Source organism: Acipenser ruthenus, chromosome 41, assembly GCF_902713425.1.
Source record: "Acipenser ruthenus chromosome 41, fAciRut3.2 maternal haplotype, whole genome shotgun sequence".
NCBI classification, from domain to species: domain Eukaryota; kingdom Metazoa; phylum Chordata; class Actinopteri; order Acipenseriformes; family Acipenseridae; genus Acipenser; species Acipenser ruthenus.
In genome coordinates, this window is record NC_081229.1 from 10,452,657 (window position 1) to 10,464,049 (window position 11,393).

At 41.0% G+C, this 11,393-nt stretch overlaps 1 protein-coding gene across 3 annotated transcripts; it reads right to left on the reverse strand.

The window, feature by feature from the left end:
* Window positions 1–4,503: 4,503 nt before the first annotated feature.
* On the reverse strand, window positions 4,504–11,079 carry LOC117434196 (beta-1,3-galactosyltransferase 5). 3 transcript variants are annotated; one of them, XM_059010573.1, is made up of 2 exons: window positions 10,867–11,079; window positions 4,504–7,220 (listed from the first exon to the last, which is right to left on the reverse strand). In XM_059010573.1, exon 2 carries the CDS (start codon window positions 7,198–7,200, stop codon window positions 5,980–5,982), a length of 1,221 nt encoding a protein of 406 aa, XP_058866556.1. In that variant the 5' UTR covers window positions 7,201–7,220; window positions 10,867–11,079; the 3' UTR covers window positions 4,504–5,979. The 3 variants fall into 3 exon arrangements, with proteins under 3 accessions (XP_058866556.1, XP_058866555.1, XP_058866557.1); XM_059010572.1 differs by having other exon boundaries at window positions 10,683–11,079; XM_059010574.1 differs by lacking the exon at window positions 10,867–11,079 and adding an exon at window positions 10,392–10,517.
* Between the last annotated feature and the right edge of the window lie 314 nt (window positions 11,080–11,393).

Genomic DNA, 11,393 nt, shown 5'->3' on the forward strand with positions numbered 1-11,393 from the left:
TCTTCTGTCGAGATCCCCTGGACTTTCAAGGTCTCTGGAATTATACCAACTTTGGTGAGAATAAAACACGATCCTTAGAATAAAATAACACGGCCCTTAGAATAAAATAAAATAAAACACGGCCCTTAGAATAAAATAAAATAAAATAAAACACGACCCTTAAAATAAAATAAAACACGACCCTTAGAATAAAATAAAACACGGCCCTTAGAATAAAATAAAATAAAACAAGACCCTTAAAATAAAATAAAACACAGCCCTTAGAATAAAATAAAACACGACCCTTAGAATAAAATAAAACACGACCCTTAGAATAAAATAAAATAAAACACGACCCTTAGAATAAAATAAAATAAAACACGACCCTTAAAATAAAATAAAACACAGCCCTTAGAATAAAATAAAACACGGCCCTTAGAATAAAATAAAACACGACCCTTAAAATAAAATAAAACACGACCCTTAGAATAAAATAAAACACGACCCTTAGAATAAAATAAAATAAAACACGACCCTTAGAATAAAATAAAATAAAACACGACCCTTAGAATAAAATAAAACACAGCCCTTAGAATAAAATAAAACACGGCCCTTAGAATAAAATAAAACACGACCCTTAAAATAAAATAAAACACGACCCTTAGAATAAAATAAAACACGACCCTTAGAATAAAATAAAATAAAACACGGCCCTTAGAATAAAATAAAACAAAACACGGCCCTTAGAATAAAATAAAACACGACCCTTAGAATAAAACACGACCCTTAAAATAAAATAAAACACGACCCTTAGAATAAAATAAAACACGACCCTTAGAATAAAATAAAATAAAACACAGCCCTTAGAATAAAATAAAATAAAACACGGCCCTTAGAATAAAATAAAATAAAACACGACCCTTAGAATAAAATAAAACACGACCCTTAGAATAAAATAAAATAAAACACAGCCCTTAGAATAAAATAAAATAAAACACGGCCCTTAGAATAAAATAAAATAAAACACGACCCTTAGAATAAAATAAAACACGACCCTTAGAATAAAATAAAACACGGCCCTTAGAATAAAATAAAATAAAACACGACCCTTAGAATAAAATAAAACACGACCCTTAGAATAAAATAAAATAAAACACGACCCTTAGAATAAAATAAAACACGACCCTTAGAATAAAATAAAACACGGCCCTTAGAATAAAATAAAACACGGCCCTTAGAATAAAATAAAATAAAACACGACCCTTAGAATAAAATAAAACACGACCCTTAGAATAAAATAAAATAAAACACGACCCTTAGAATAAAATAAAATAAAACACGGCCCTTAGAATAAAATAAAATAAAATAAAACAAGACCCTTAAAATAAAATAAAACACGGCCCTTAGAATAAAATAAAACACGACCCTTAGAATAAAATAAAACACGACCCTTAGAATAAAATAAAATAAAATAAAACAAGACCCTTAAAATAAAATAAAACACGGCCCTTAGAATAAAATAAAACACGACCCTTAGAATAAAATAAAACACGACCCTTAGAATAAAATAAAACACGGCCCTTAGAATAAAATAAAATAAAATAAAACAAGACCCTTAAAATAAAATAAAACACGGCCCTTAGAATAAAATAAAACACGACCCTTAGAATAAAATAAAACACGACCCTTAGAATAAAATAAAACACGGCCCTTAGAATAAAATAAAACACGACCCTTAGAATAAAATAAAATAAAACACGACCCTTAGAATAAAATAAAATAAAACACGGCCCTTAGAATAAAATAAAATAAAATAAAACAAGACCCTTAAAATAAAATAAAACACGGCCCTTAGAATAAAATAAAACACGACCCTTAGAATAAAATAAAACACGACCCTTAGAATAAAATAAAATAAAATAAAACACGACCCTTAGAATAAAATAAAATAAAACACGACCCTTAGAATAAAATAAAATAAAACACGGCCCTTAGAATAAAATAAAATAAAATAAAACAAGACCCTTAAAATAAAATAAAACACGGCCCTTAGAATAAAATAAAACACGACCCTTAGAATAAAATAAAACACGACCCTTAGAATAAAATAAAATAAAATAAAACAAGACCCTTAAAATAAAATAAAACACGGCCCTTAGAATAAAATAAAACACGACCCTTAGAATAAAATAAAACACGACCCTTAGAATAAAATAAAACACGGCCCTTAGAATAAAATAAAATAAAATAAAACAAGACCCTTAAAATAAAATAAAACACGGCCCTTAGAATAAAATAAAACACGACCCTTAGAATAAAATAAAACACGACCCTTAGAATAAAATAAAACACGGCCCTTAGAATAAAATAAAACACGACCCTTAAAATAAAATAAAACACGGCCCTTAGAATAAAATAAAACACGACCCTTAGAATAAAATAAAACACGACCCTTAGAATAAAATAAAACACGACCCTTAGAATAAAATAAAACAAAACACGGCCCTTAGAATAAAATAAAACACGACCCTTAGAATAAAATAAAACACGACCCTTAGAATAAAATAAAACACGGCCCTTAGAATAAAATAAAACACGACCCTTAGAATAAAATAAAACACGACCCTTAGAATAAAATAAAATAAAACACGACCCTTAGAATAAAATAAAATAAAACACGACCCTTAGAATAAAATAAAACACGACCCTTAGAATAAAATAAAATAAAACAAGACCCTTAAAATAAAACACAGCCCTTAGAATAAAATAAAACACGGCCCTTAGAATAAAATAAAACACGACCCTTAGAATAAAATAAAATAAAACACGACCCTTAGAATAAAATAAAACACGACCCTTAGAATAAAATAAAATAAAACACGACCCTTAGAATAAAATAAAACACGACCCTTAGAATAAAATAAAATAAAACACGGCCCTTAGAATAAAATAAAACACGACCCTTAGAATAAAATAAAACACGACCCTTAGAATAAAATAAAATAAAACACGACCCTTAGAATAAAATAAAACACGACCCTTAGAATAAAATAAAACACGGCCCTTAGAATAAAATAAAACACGACCCTTAGAATAAAATAAAACACGACCCTTAGAATAAAATAAAACACGACCCTTAGAATAAAATAAAATAAAACATGAACCATAGAATAAAATAAAACACGACCCTTAGAATAAAATAAAACACGGCCCTTAGAATAAAATAAAATAAAACATGAACCATAGAATAAAATAAAACACGACCCTTAGAATAAAATAAAACACGACCCTTAGAATAAAATAAAACACGGCCCTTAGAATAAAATAAAATAAAACACGACCCTTAGAATAAAATAAAACACGACCCTTAAAATAAAATAAAACACGACCCTTAGAATAAAATAAAACACGACCCTTAGAATAAAATAAAACACGACCCTTAGAATAAAATAAAATAAAACACGACCCTTAGAATAAAATAAAACACGACCCTTAGAATAAAATAAAACACGACCCTTAAAATAAAATAAAACACGACCCTTAAAATAAAATAAAACACGACCCTTAGAATAAAATAAAACACGACCCTTAGAATAAAATAAAACACGACCCTTAGAATAAAATAAAACACGACCCTTAGAATAAAATAAAACACGACCCTTAGAATAAAATAAAGCATGATCAGCATTTTAATGTAAAGACGCACACTTCTGTAGCTGTGTATATCGTTGCAAAATAAACAGTGGTAGCTGAATATGCCAAGTCGCCAGCATCATTATCAATCATTATTGAGACCCACAATCCTGCAGTTTTTATATTTATCACTTAGTTACTAAATAACAGGAAGAAAATGTAATTATGACAAATGAAGCATAATTATGAAGTCACTGCAGCTTGTGTATTGTGTGAAAGAAACCTGACCGCTAGCCTGCTCGATTGGTTTTTATTGAATCTGTTTATGATTAAAGTTGTATGATGTAGAAATAATTCCCATTCAATACTGATCCAGCACTGTCCTGGCTAGCAGAGCATTCAGCTTTCTATTTACCTTTCTTGCACGTGGGAGTACTGAACGACGTGACCACGTTGGTCACGTGATGCTAAAAGGCCGTCCCAGTCTGCTTTGCATTCATATATATGTAAAGGCTGGCCCTGGTCGTGGATTGGAGGCCCCGGGCCACATCGAAATGGTGGCTGAAGTCACAAATGAGAAATCACAAATGTGAACGAGGTCCGAGTGTCCCGGTCTCCTGGAAGCAGGTTTCAAGCACTGTTCCTCCTTCATGGAATAAACTCAAACACTATGAACATTAAAACACACACCAGTGACGATGAATGAAACAACTCGGTCATTTGTCACTGCTGGATTACATTTATCCAGATAATAAATTCATGATTACGAGATCCAGTGCTAGTTCCTAATTGTGTGTAGATTTTTATTTTTTAAAAGGCCATTATTTATGATCTAACCTAATTTCACAAAAGAAGTAAGATCGTGGTAATAATGAGTAATGCACGACTTCATTTTGTTTTATATTATTTTCTTTAACAAAAAGCACACAAATCACTTTGAATGTTAATGCACACAATGCAAATGATGGTTCTTTTATTTCTGCCTTCTTGGCAGAAATTAAATGACTTAAATCTAAACTGAATAACACTGGCATTTACTCATTACCTGTGCATTCATTCATTATAAACAACATGAAGCCTACTGCGTGTGTCGCAGTATAATCAGTCCCCTCATTGTAATCCTGTGCGTGTGTCGCAGTGTAATCAGACCCCCTCATTGTCATCCTGCGTGTGTCGCAGTGTAATCAAACCCCCTTCATTGTCATCCTGTGCGTGTGTCGCAGTGTAATCAGACCCCCTTCATTGTCTGTAGTACTTTGTATTTAATCATATCCTGATGTAACTATCACTATTATCTGCTGTATTATTGAATTGTGGTTTGTCACACTTGTACTTTGCTTGAACAAAAGTTATTGTATTTCTTGCTCTTATTGTATTACTTGTATTGTAACACTTGAAATGTATTTGCTTGCGATTGTAAGTCGCCCTGGATAAGGGCGTCTTCTAAGAAATAAATAATAATAATAATAATAATAATAATAATAATAATAATAATAATAATAATAATAATAATTGTCATCCTGCGTGTGTCGCAGTGTAATCAGACCCCCTTCATTGTCATCCTGCGTGTGTCGCAGTGTAATCAGACCCCTCATTGTAATCCTGTGCGTGTGTCGCAGTGTAATCAGTCCCCTCATTGTAATCCTCTGCGTGTGTCGCAGTGTAATCAGTCCACTCATTGTAATCCTGCGTGTGTCGCAGTGTAATCAGTCCCCTCATTGTAATCCTGCGTGTGTCGCAGTGTAATCAGTCCCCCCATTGTAATCCTGTGCGTGTGTCGCAGTGTAATCAGTCCCCTCATTGTAATCCTCTGCGTGTGTCGCAGTGTAATCAGTCCCCTCATTGTAATCCTGTGCGTGTGTCACAGTGTAATCAGTCCCCTCATTGTAATCCTGTGTGTGTGTCGCAGTGTAATCAGTCCCCTCATTGTAATCCTGTGCGTGTGTCACAGTGTAATCAGTCCCCTCATTGTAATCCTGCATGTCGCAGTGTAATCAGTCCCCTCATTGTAATCCTGTGCGTGTGTCACAGTGTAATCAGTCCCCTCATTGTAATCCTGCATGTCGCAGTGTAATCAGTCCCCTCATTGTAATCCTGTGCGTGTGTCGCAGTGTAATCAGTCCCCTCATTGTAATCCTGTGCGTGTGTCGCAGTGTAATCAGTCCCCTCATTGTAATCCTGTGCGTGTGTCGCAGTGTAATCAGTCCCCTCATTGTAATCCTGTGCGTGTGTCGCAGTGTAATCAGTCCCCTCATTGTAATCCTGTGCGTGTGTCGCAGTGTAATCAGTCCCCTCATTGTAATCCTGTGCGTGTGTCGCAGTGTAATCAGTCCCCTCATTGTAATCCTGTGCGTGTGTCACAGTGTATTAAGTCTCTGTGTCCCTCAGCAGTACACGCAGTTTGCAGAACCCTAGCGCCGCCCTGCCTGTGATCCAGGAGCAGGGCGGCCCCCCTCTCAGCTCCCCCCAGTACTGGTGCTGCTGTTCCGCAGTCACGTGGTGCGCTGCGATCAGGGAGCCGTAGCAGCAGCGCCCGAAGGGGATGCGCGGCCCCCCCGAGAACAGGCCGCAGTGGGAGGGGCGCAAGCCGGCCCCCCGCGCGCTCAACCCTACGAACACGTCCTCCAGGGGGCAGGGGGGCGTCAGGTAGGAGGTGAGGTACAGCTTGCGGGCCGCCGAGCTGGACAGCACGTAGGCCGTGCCGCTGCAGTACTGGGGGAAGCGGTCCTGGGGGTACACCCGGTGCGACACGAAGGACTTGCTGCGGGGGTCCCGGATCGGAACCGCACCCCTGTGAACCCGACCCAGGTACAGGTCCGGACCGGAGAACCAGCTCCCCCTCCAGTCAGCCCACTGCCCAGACCAGCCCCTGTTCCTCTCCCACTCCCACCTCTCCTCGCCCTTTACGTTCCCCTCTGATTTCCCCCCTTTCTTCTCTTCTCTGCTTCCATTCCCCACAGTTTCCCCCCACTCCCCTTCTCCCTTCTCCTCGTTGTTCCTCAGTCGCTCCAGGTAGGGTAGGAGCACCTCGTAGTTCAGCATGACGTCGTCATCCACCTTGGTGATGAAGGCGGCGCGGGGGCAGTACCTGGCAGTCCAGCGCAGCAGGGAGAGGGTCTTGAGGGTCAGGTTTGCATACGAGTCTCTGAAGTTTCCCTGGACGATGTCTCCGTGCCGCTCAGCCTCGCTGGCGAGTGCCTGGCGCTGGGCGGGGGTGTCAGGGATCCCCAGGAGGAACAGCGTCCGCACGGCACGCCCCCCCACGCTCGTCAGGCTGCCCCAGGTCTGGCGGATGGCGTGGCGTGCCTCAGCGTTGGGGGGGGCGCTGGTGACCAGGCTCAGCAGGAAGGGGGCGGTCGGGGCGCAGGAGCGCTCGTTGGGCAGCAGGTAGAAGTCCTCCAGCCGGGTGCTCAGGGCCTCCTGCTCCCGCCGCAGCGCTGCCAGGGCCCGGGTCCGAGCCTCGGCCGACAGGGCTCCTCCCCACACTCCCCAGCTCATCCACCAGCCCTCGATGTGATCCACACTGAGCAGGCAGGACAGCACCGCGGTCAGCAGCAACACAATCCACACCCACCTACGCAGCCGCATCTCAGGGGCCTCACCTGCACCTGGGAAAGAAGAGCAACACACAGCTTTACAAAGAGCAGAGGAGGCTGTGCTGGGGCATCCCTGGGAAACCACACAGTGTAGTAAAGCACAGAGAAGATAATGAACCAACCCCTTCTCAAAGTGTATGAAAGCACAGAGAAGATAACGAACCAGCCCCTTCTCAAAGTGTAGTAAAGCACAGAGAAGATAATGAACCAGCCCCTTCTCGGTGAAGATAATGAACCAGCCCCCTTCTCAAAGCACAGAGAAGAGGATGAACCAGCCCCTTCTCAAAGCACAGTGAAGATAATGAACCAGCCCCTTCTCAAAGTGTAGTAAAGCACAGTGAAGATAATGAACCAGCCCCTTCTCAAAGCACAGAGAAGAGGATGAACCAGCCCCTTCTCAAAGTGTAGTAAAGCACAGTGAAGATATTGAACCAGCCCCTTCTCAAAGCACAGAGAAGATAATGAACCAGCCCCTTCTCAAAGTGTAGTAAAGCACAGTGAAGATAATGAACCAGCCCCTTCTCAAAGCACAGAGAAGAGGATGAACCAGCCCCTTCTCAAAGTGTAGTAAAGCACAGTGAAGATATTGAACCAGCCCCTTCTCAAAGCACAGTGAAGATAATGAACCAGCCCCTTCTCAAAGTGTAGTAAAGCACAGTGAAGATAATGAACCAGCCCCTTCTCAAAGTGTAGTAAAGCACAGTGAAGATAATGAACCAGCCCCTTCTCAAAGCACAGAGAAGAGGATGAACCAGCCCCTTCTCAAAGTGTAGTAAAGCACAGTGAAGATATTGAACCAGCCCCTTCTCAAAGCACAGTGAAGATAATGAACCAGCCCCTTCTCAAAGTGTAGTAAAGCACAGTGAAGATAATGAACCAGCCCCTTCTCAAAGTGTAGTAAAGCACAGTGAAGATATTGAACCAGCCCCTTCTCAAAGCACAGTGAAGATAATGAACCAGCCCCTTCTCAAAGTGTAGTAAAGCACAGAGAAGATAATGAACCAGCCCCTTCTCGGTGAAGATAATGAACCAGCCCCCTTCTCAAAGCACAGAGAAGAGGATGAACCAGCCCCTTCTCAAAGCACAGTGAAGATAATGAACCAGCCCCTTCTCAAAGTGTAGTAAAGCACAGTGAAGATAATGAACCAGCCCCTTCTCAAAGCACAGAGAAGAGGATGAACCAGCCCCTTCTCAAAGTGTAGTAAAGCACAGTGAAGATATTGAACCAGCCCCTTCTCAAAGCACAGAGAAGATAATGAACCAGCCCCTTCTCAAAGTGTAGTAAAGCACAGTGAAGATAATGAACCAGCCCCTTCTCAAAGCACAGAGAAGAGGATGAACCAGCCCCTTCTCAAAGTGTAGTAAAGCACAGTGAAGATAATGAACCAGCCCCTTCTCAAAGTGTAGTAAAGCACAGTGAAGATAATGAACCAGCCCCTTCTCAAAGCACAGTGAAGATAATGAACCAGCCCCTTCTCAAAGTGTAGTAAAGCACAGTGAAGATAATGAACCAGCCCCTTCTCAAAGTGTAGTAAAGCACAGTGAAGATAATGAACCAGCCCCTTCTCAAAGCACAGTGAAGATAATGAACCAGCCCCTTCTCAAAGCACAGTGAAGATAATGAAGCAGCCCCCTTCTCAAAGCACAGTGAAGATAATGAAGCAGCCCCCTTCTCAAAGCACAGTGAAGATAATGAACCAGCCCCTTCTCAAAGTGTAGTAAAGCACAGTGAAGATAATGAACCAGCCCCTTCTCAAAGTGTAGTAAAGCACAGTGAAGATAATGAACCAGCCCCTTCTCAAAGCACAGAGAAGAGGATGAACCAGCCCCTTCTCAAAGTGTAGTAAAGCACAGTGAAGATATTGAACCAGCCCCTTCTCAAAGCACAGTGAAGATAATGAACCAGCCCCTTCTCAAAGTGTAGTAAAGCACAGTGAAGATAATGAACCAGCCCCTTCTCAAAGTGTAGTAAAGCACAGTGAAGATAATGAACCAGCCCCTTCTCAAAGTGTAGTAAAGCACAGTGAAGATATTGAACCAGCCCCTTCTCAAAGCACAGTGAAGATAATGAACCAGCCCCTTCTCAAAGTGTAGTAAAGCACAGTGAAGATAATGAACCAGCCCCTTCTCAAAGTGTAGTAAAGCACAGTGAAGATATTGAACCAGCCCCTTCTCAAAGCACAGTGAAGATAATGAACCAGCCCCTTCTCAAAGTGTAGTAAAGCACAGAGAGGATAATGAACCAGCCCCTTCTCGGTGAAGATAATGAACCAGCCCCCTTCTCAAAGCACAGAGAAGAGGATGAACCAGCCCCTTCTCAAAGCACAGTGAAGATAATGAACCAGCCCCTTCTCAAAGTGTAGTAAAGCACAGTGAAGATAATGAACCAGCCCCTTCTCAAAGCACAGAGAAGAGGATGAACCAGCCCCTTCTCAAAGTGTAGTAAAGCACAGTGAAGATAATGAACCAGCCCCTTCTCAAAGCACAGAGAAGATAATGAACCAGCCCCTTCTCAAAGTGTAGTAAAGCACAGTGAAGATAATGAACCAGCCCCTTCTCAAAGCACAGAGAAGAGGATGAACCAGCCCCTTCTCAAAGTGTAGTAAAGCACAGTGAAGATAATGAACCAGCCCCTTCTCAAAGTGTAGTAAAGCACAGTGAAGATAATGAACCAGCCCCTTCTCAAAGCACAGTGAAGATAATGAACCAGCCCCTTCTCAAAGTGTAGTAAAGCACAGTGAAGATAATGAACCAGCCCCTTCTCAAAGTGTAGTAAAGCACAGTGAAGATAATGAACCAGCCCCTTCTCAAAGCACAGTGAAGATAATGAACCAGCCCCCTTCTCAAAGCACAGTGAAGATAATGAACCAGCCCCCTTCTCAAAGTGTAGTAAAGCACAGTGAAGATAATGAACCAGCCCCTTCTCAAAGTGTAGTAAAGCACAGAGAAGATAATGAACCAGCCCCTTCTCAAAGCACAGTGAAGATAATGAACCAGCCCCTTCTCAAAGTTTACTGCTGTGGTATCCCCCCTGGTAAAAGCACTAGCGACTACACGCATATTAAATCCCATGAGTGTTGAAAGGACCCTGCTGATGTAATTCTGTCTAATAAGAGAGGATGAGATGAACCAGTGCGATACTCAACGCCGATGTCTTCACAAAGCACCTGCTGCGTAGCTCACCTTCGCAATACACTGCCTGACCAGTAAAAAAAAACACAGTATCTTCCCTTTACATTACACAGTGGTCTTTGAAGATTAAAGCCCTGGCTTTGTATTTCCGTGACTCAGAAGCGACTGAATAATACAGCTATTTGCCGCCCTCATCACTCAGCAGTGTCTTTGGAGCTTTTAATTAGACATTCAAGGAATTCAATGCTTTGTTATTCTTGAGTATTGTATTATTTCAGATAGAATAATCTTCATGCAGCCCCAGCGTCACGGGACAGCGATACCGAAACGTTATATACTTGCCTGTCAAAGCTGTTTTTTAAGCTTCTTTGTAACGACACAAACGTAGGTCAGTGTCCGCTCCGGTTTGTGTGAGGCATTCAGATAGAAATCAAGAGCAAGCTGTGTCCTCCAGCGAGCTCTGTGATGAAGCTTGCTCAAAGGGATGTGCAACAAACACACCGACGCGAATCCATCTCTCAGTTACCTTTTTATCTTCGGAGTTTCACAGAACTGGGTTCCCCTCCCTTGGTAGAGATACAATTTGGCCATGAAGTGAATGAGGAGCGCAACATTAACACAGGGACCTACATCCGCCCTCCACACCCAACTCGACTTCTCTCCTGTAATCTCGCGTGATCCCCAGTATTCAGCACAAGCAAGGAGCGGGGCGAGGGGGCGGCGAGATTCTGTGACACATTTTCACGTGTCCGGTCAAATTCCACGACACTTTACTGGATTTATATTTATTGTCAAATGCAAAATGCATTACATTCGCCAAACGCCAGGTGGTGCTCGTCTCAACCAGCATTTTCCTAATTCCGACCAAAAAATAAATAAATGCTGCTACAAAATATGTGCTAAGCTAGTCTGAAGCGTTAAAACTAACGCTAACCATTTACTTTCTTTCAATCGATGTGTTTTTGTGTATAACGATGCTGGTGAGTTTGCCGGTGATTCGTTTGTATCCACTGTATACAGAACGCAACCAAAGAAGGAGCTCATTGCCATGCA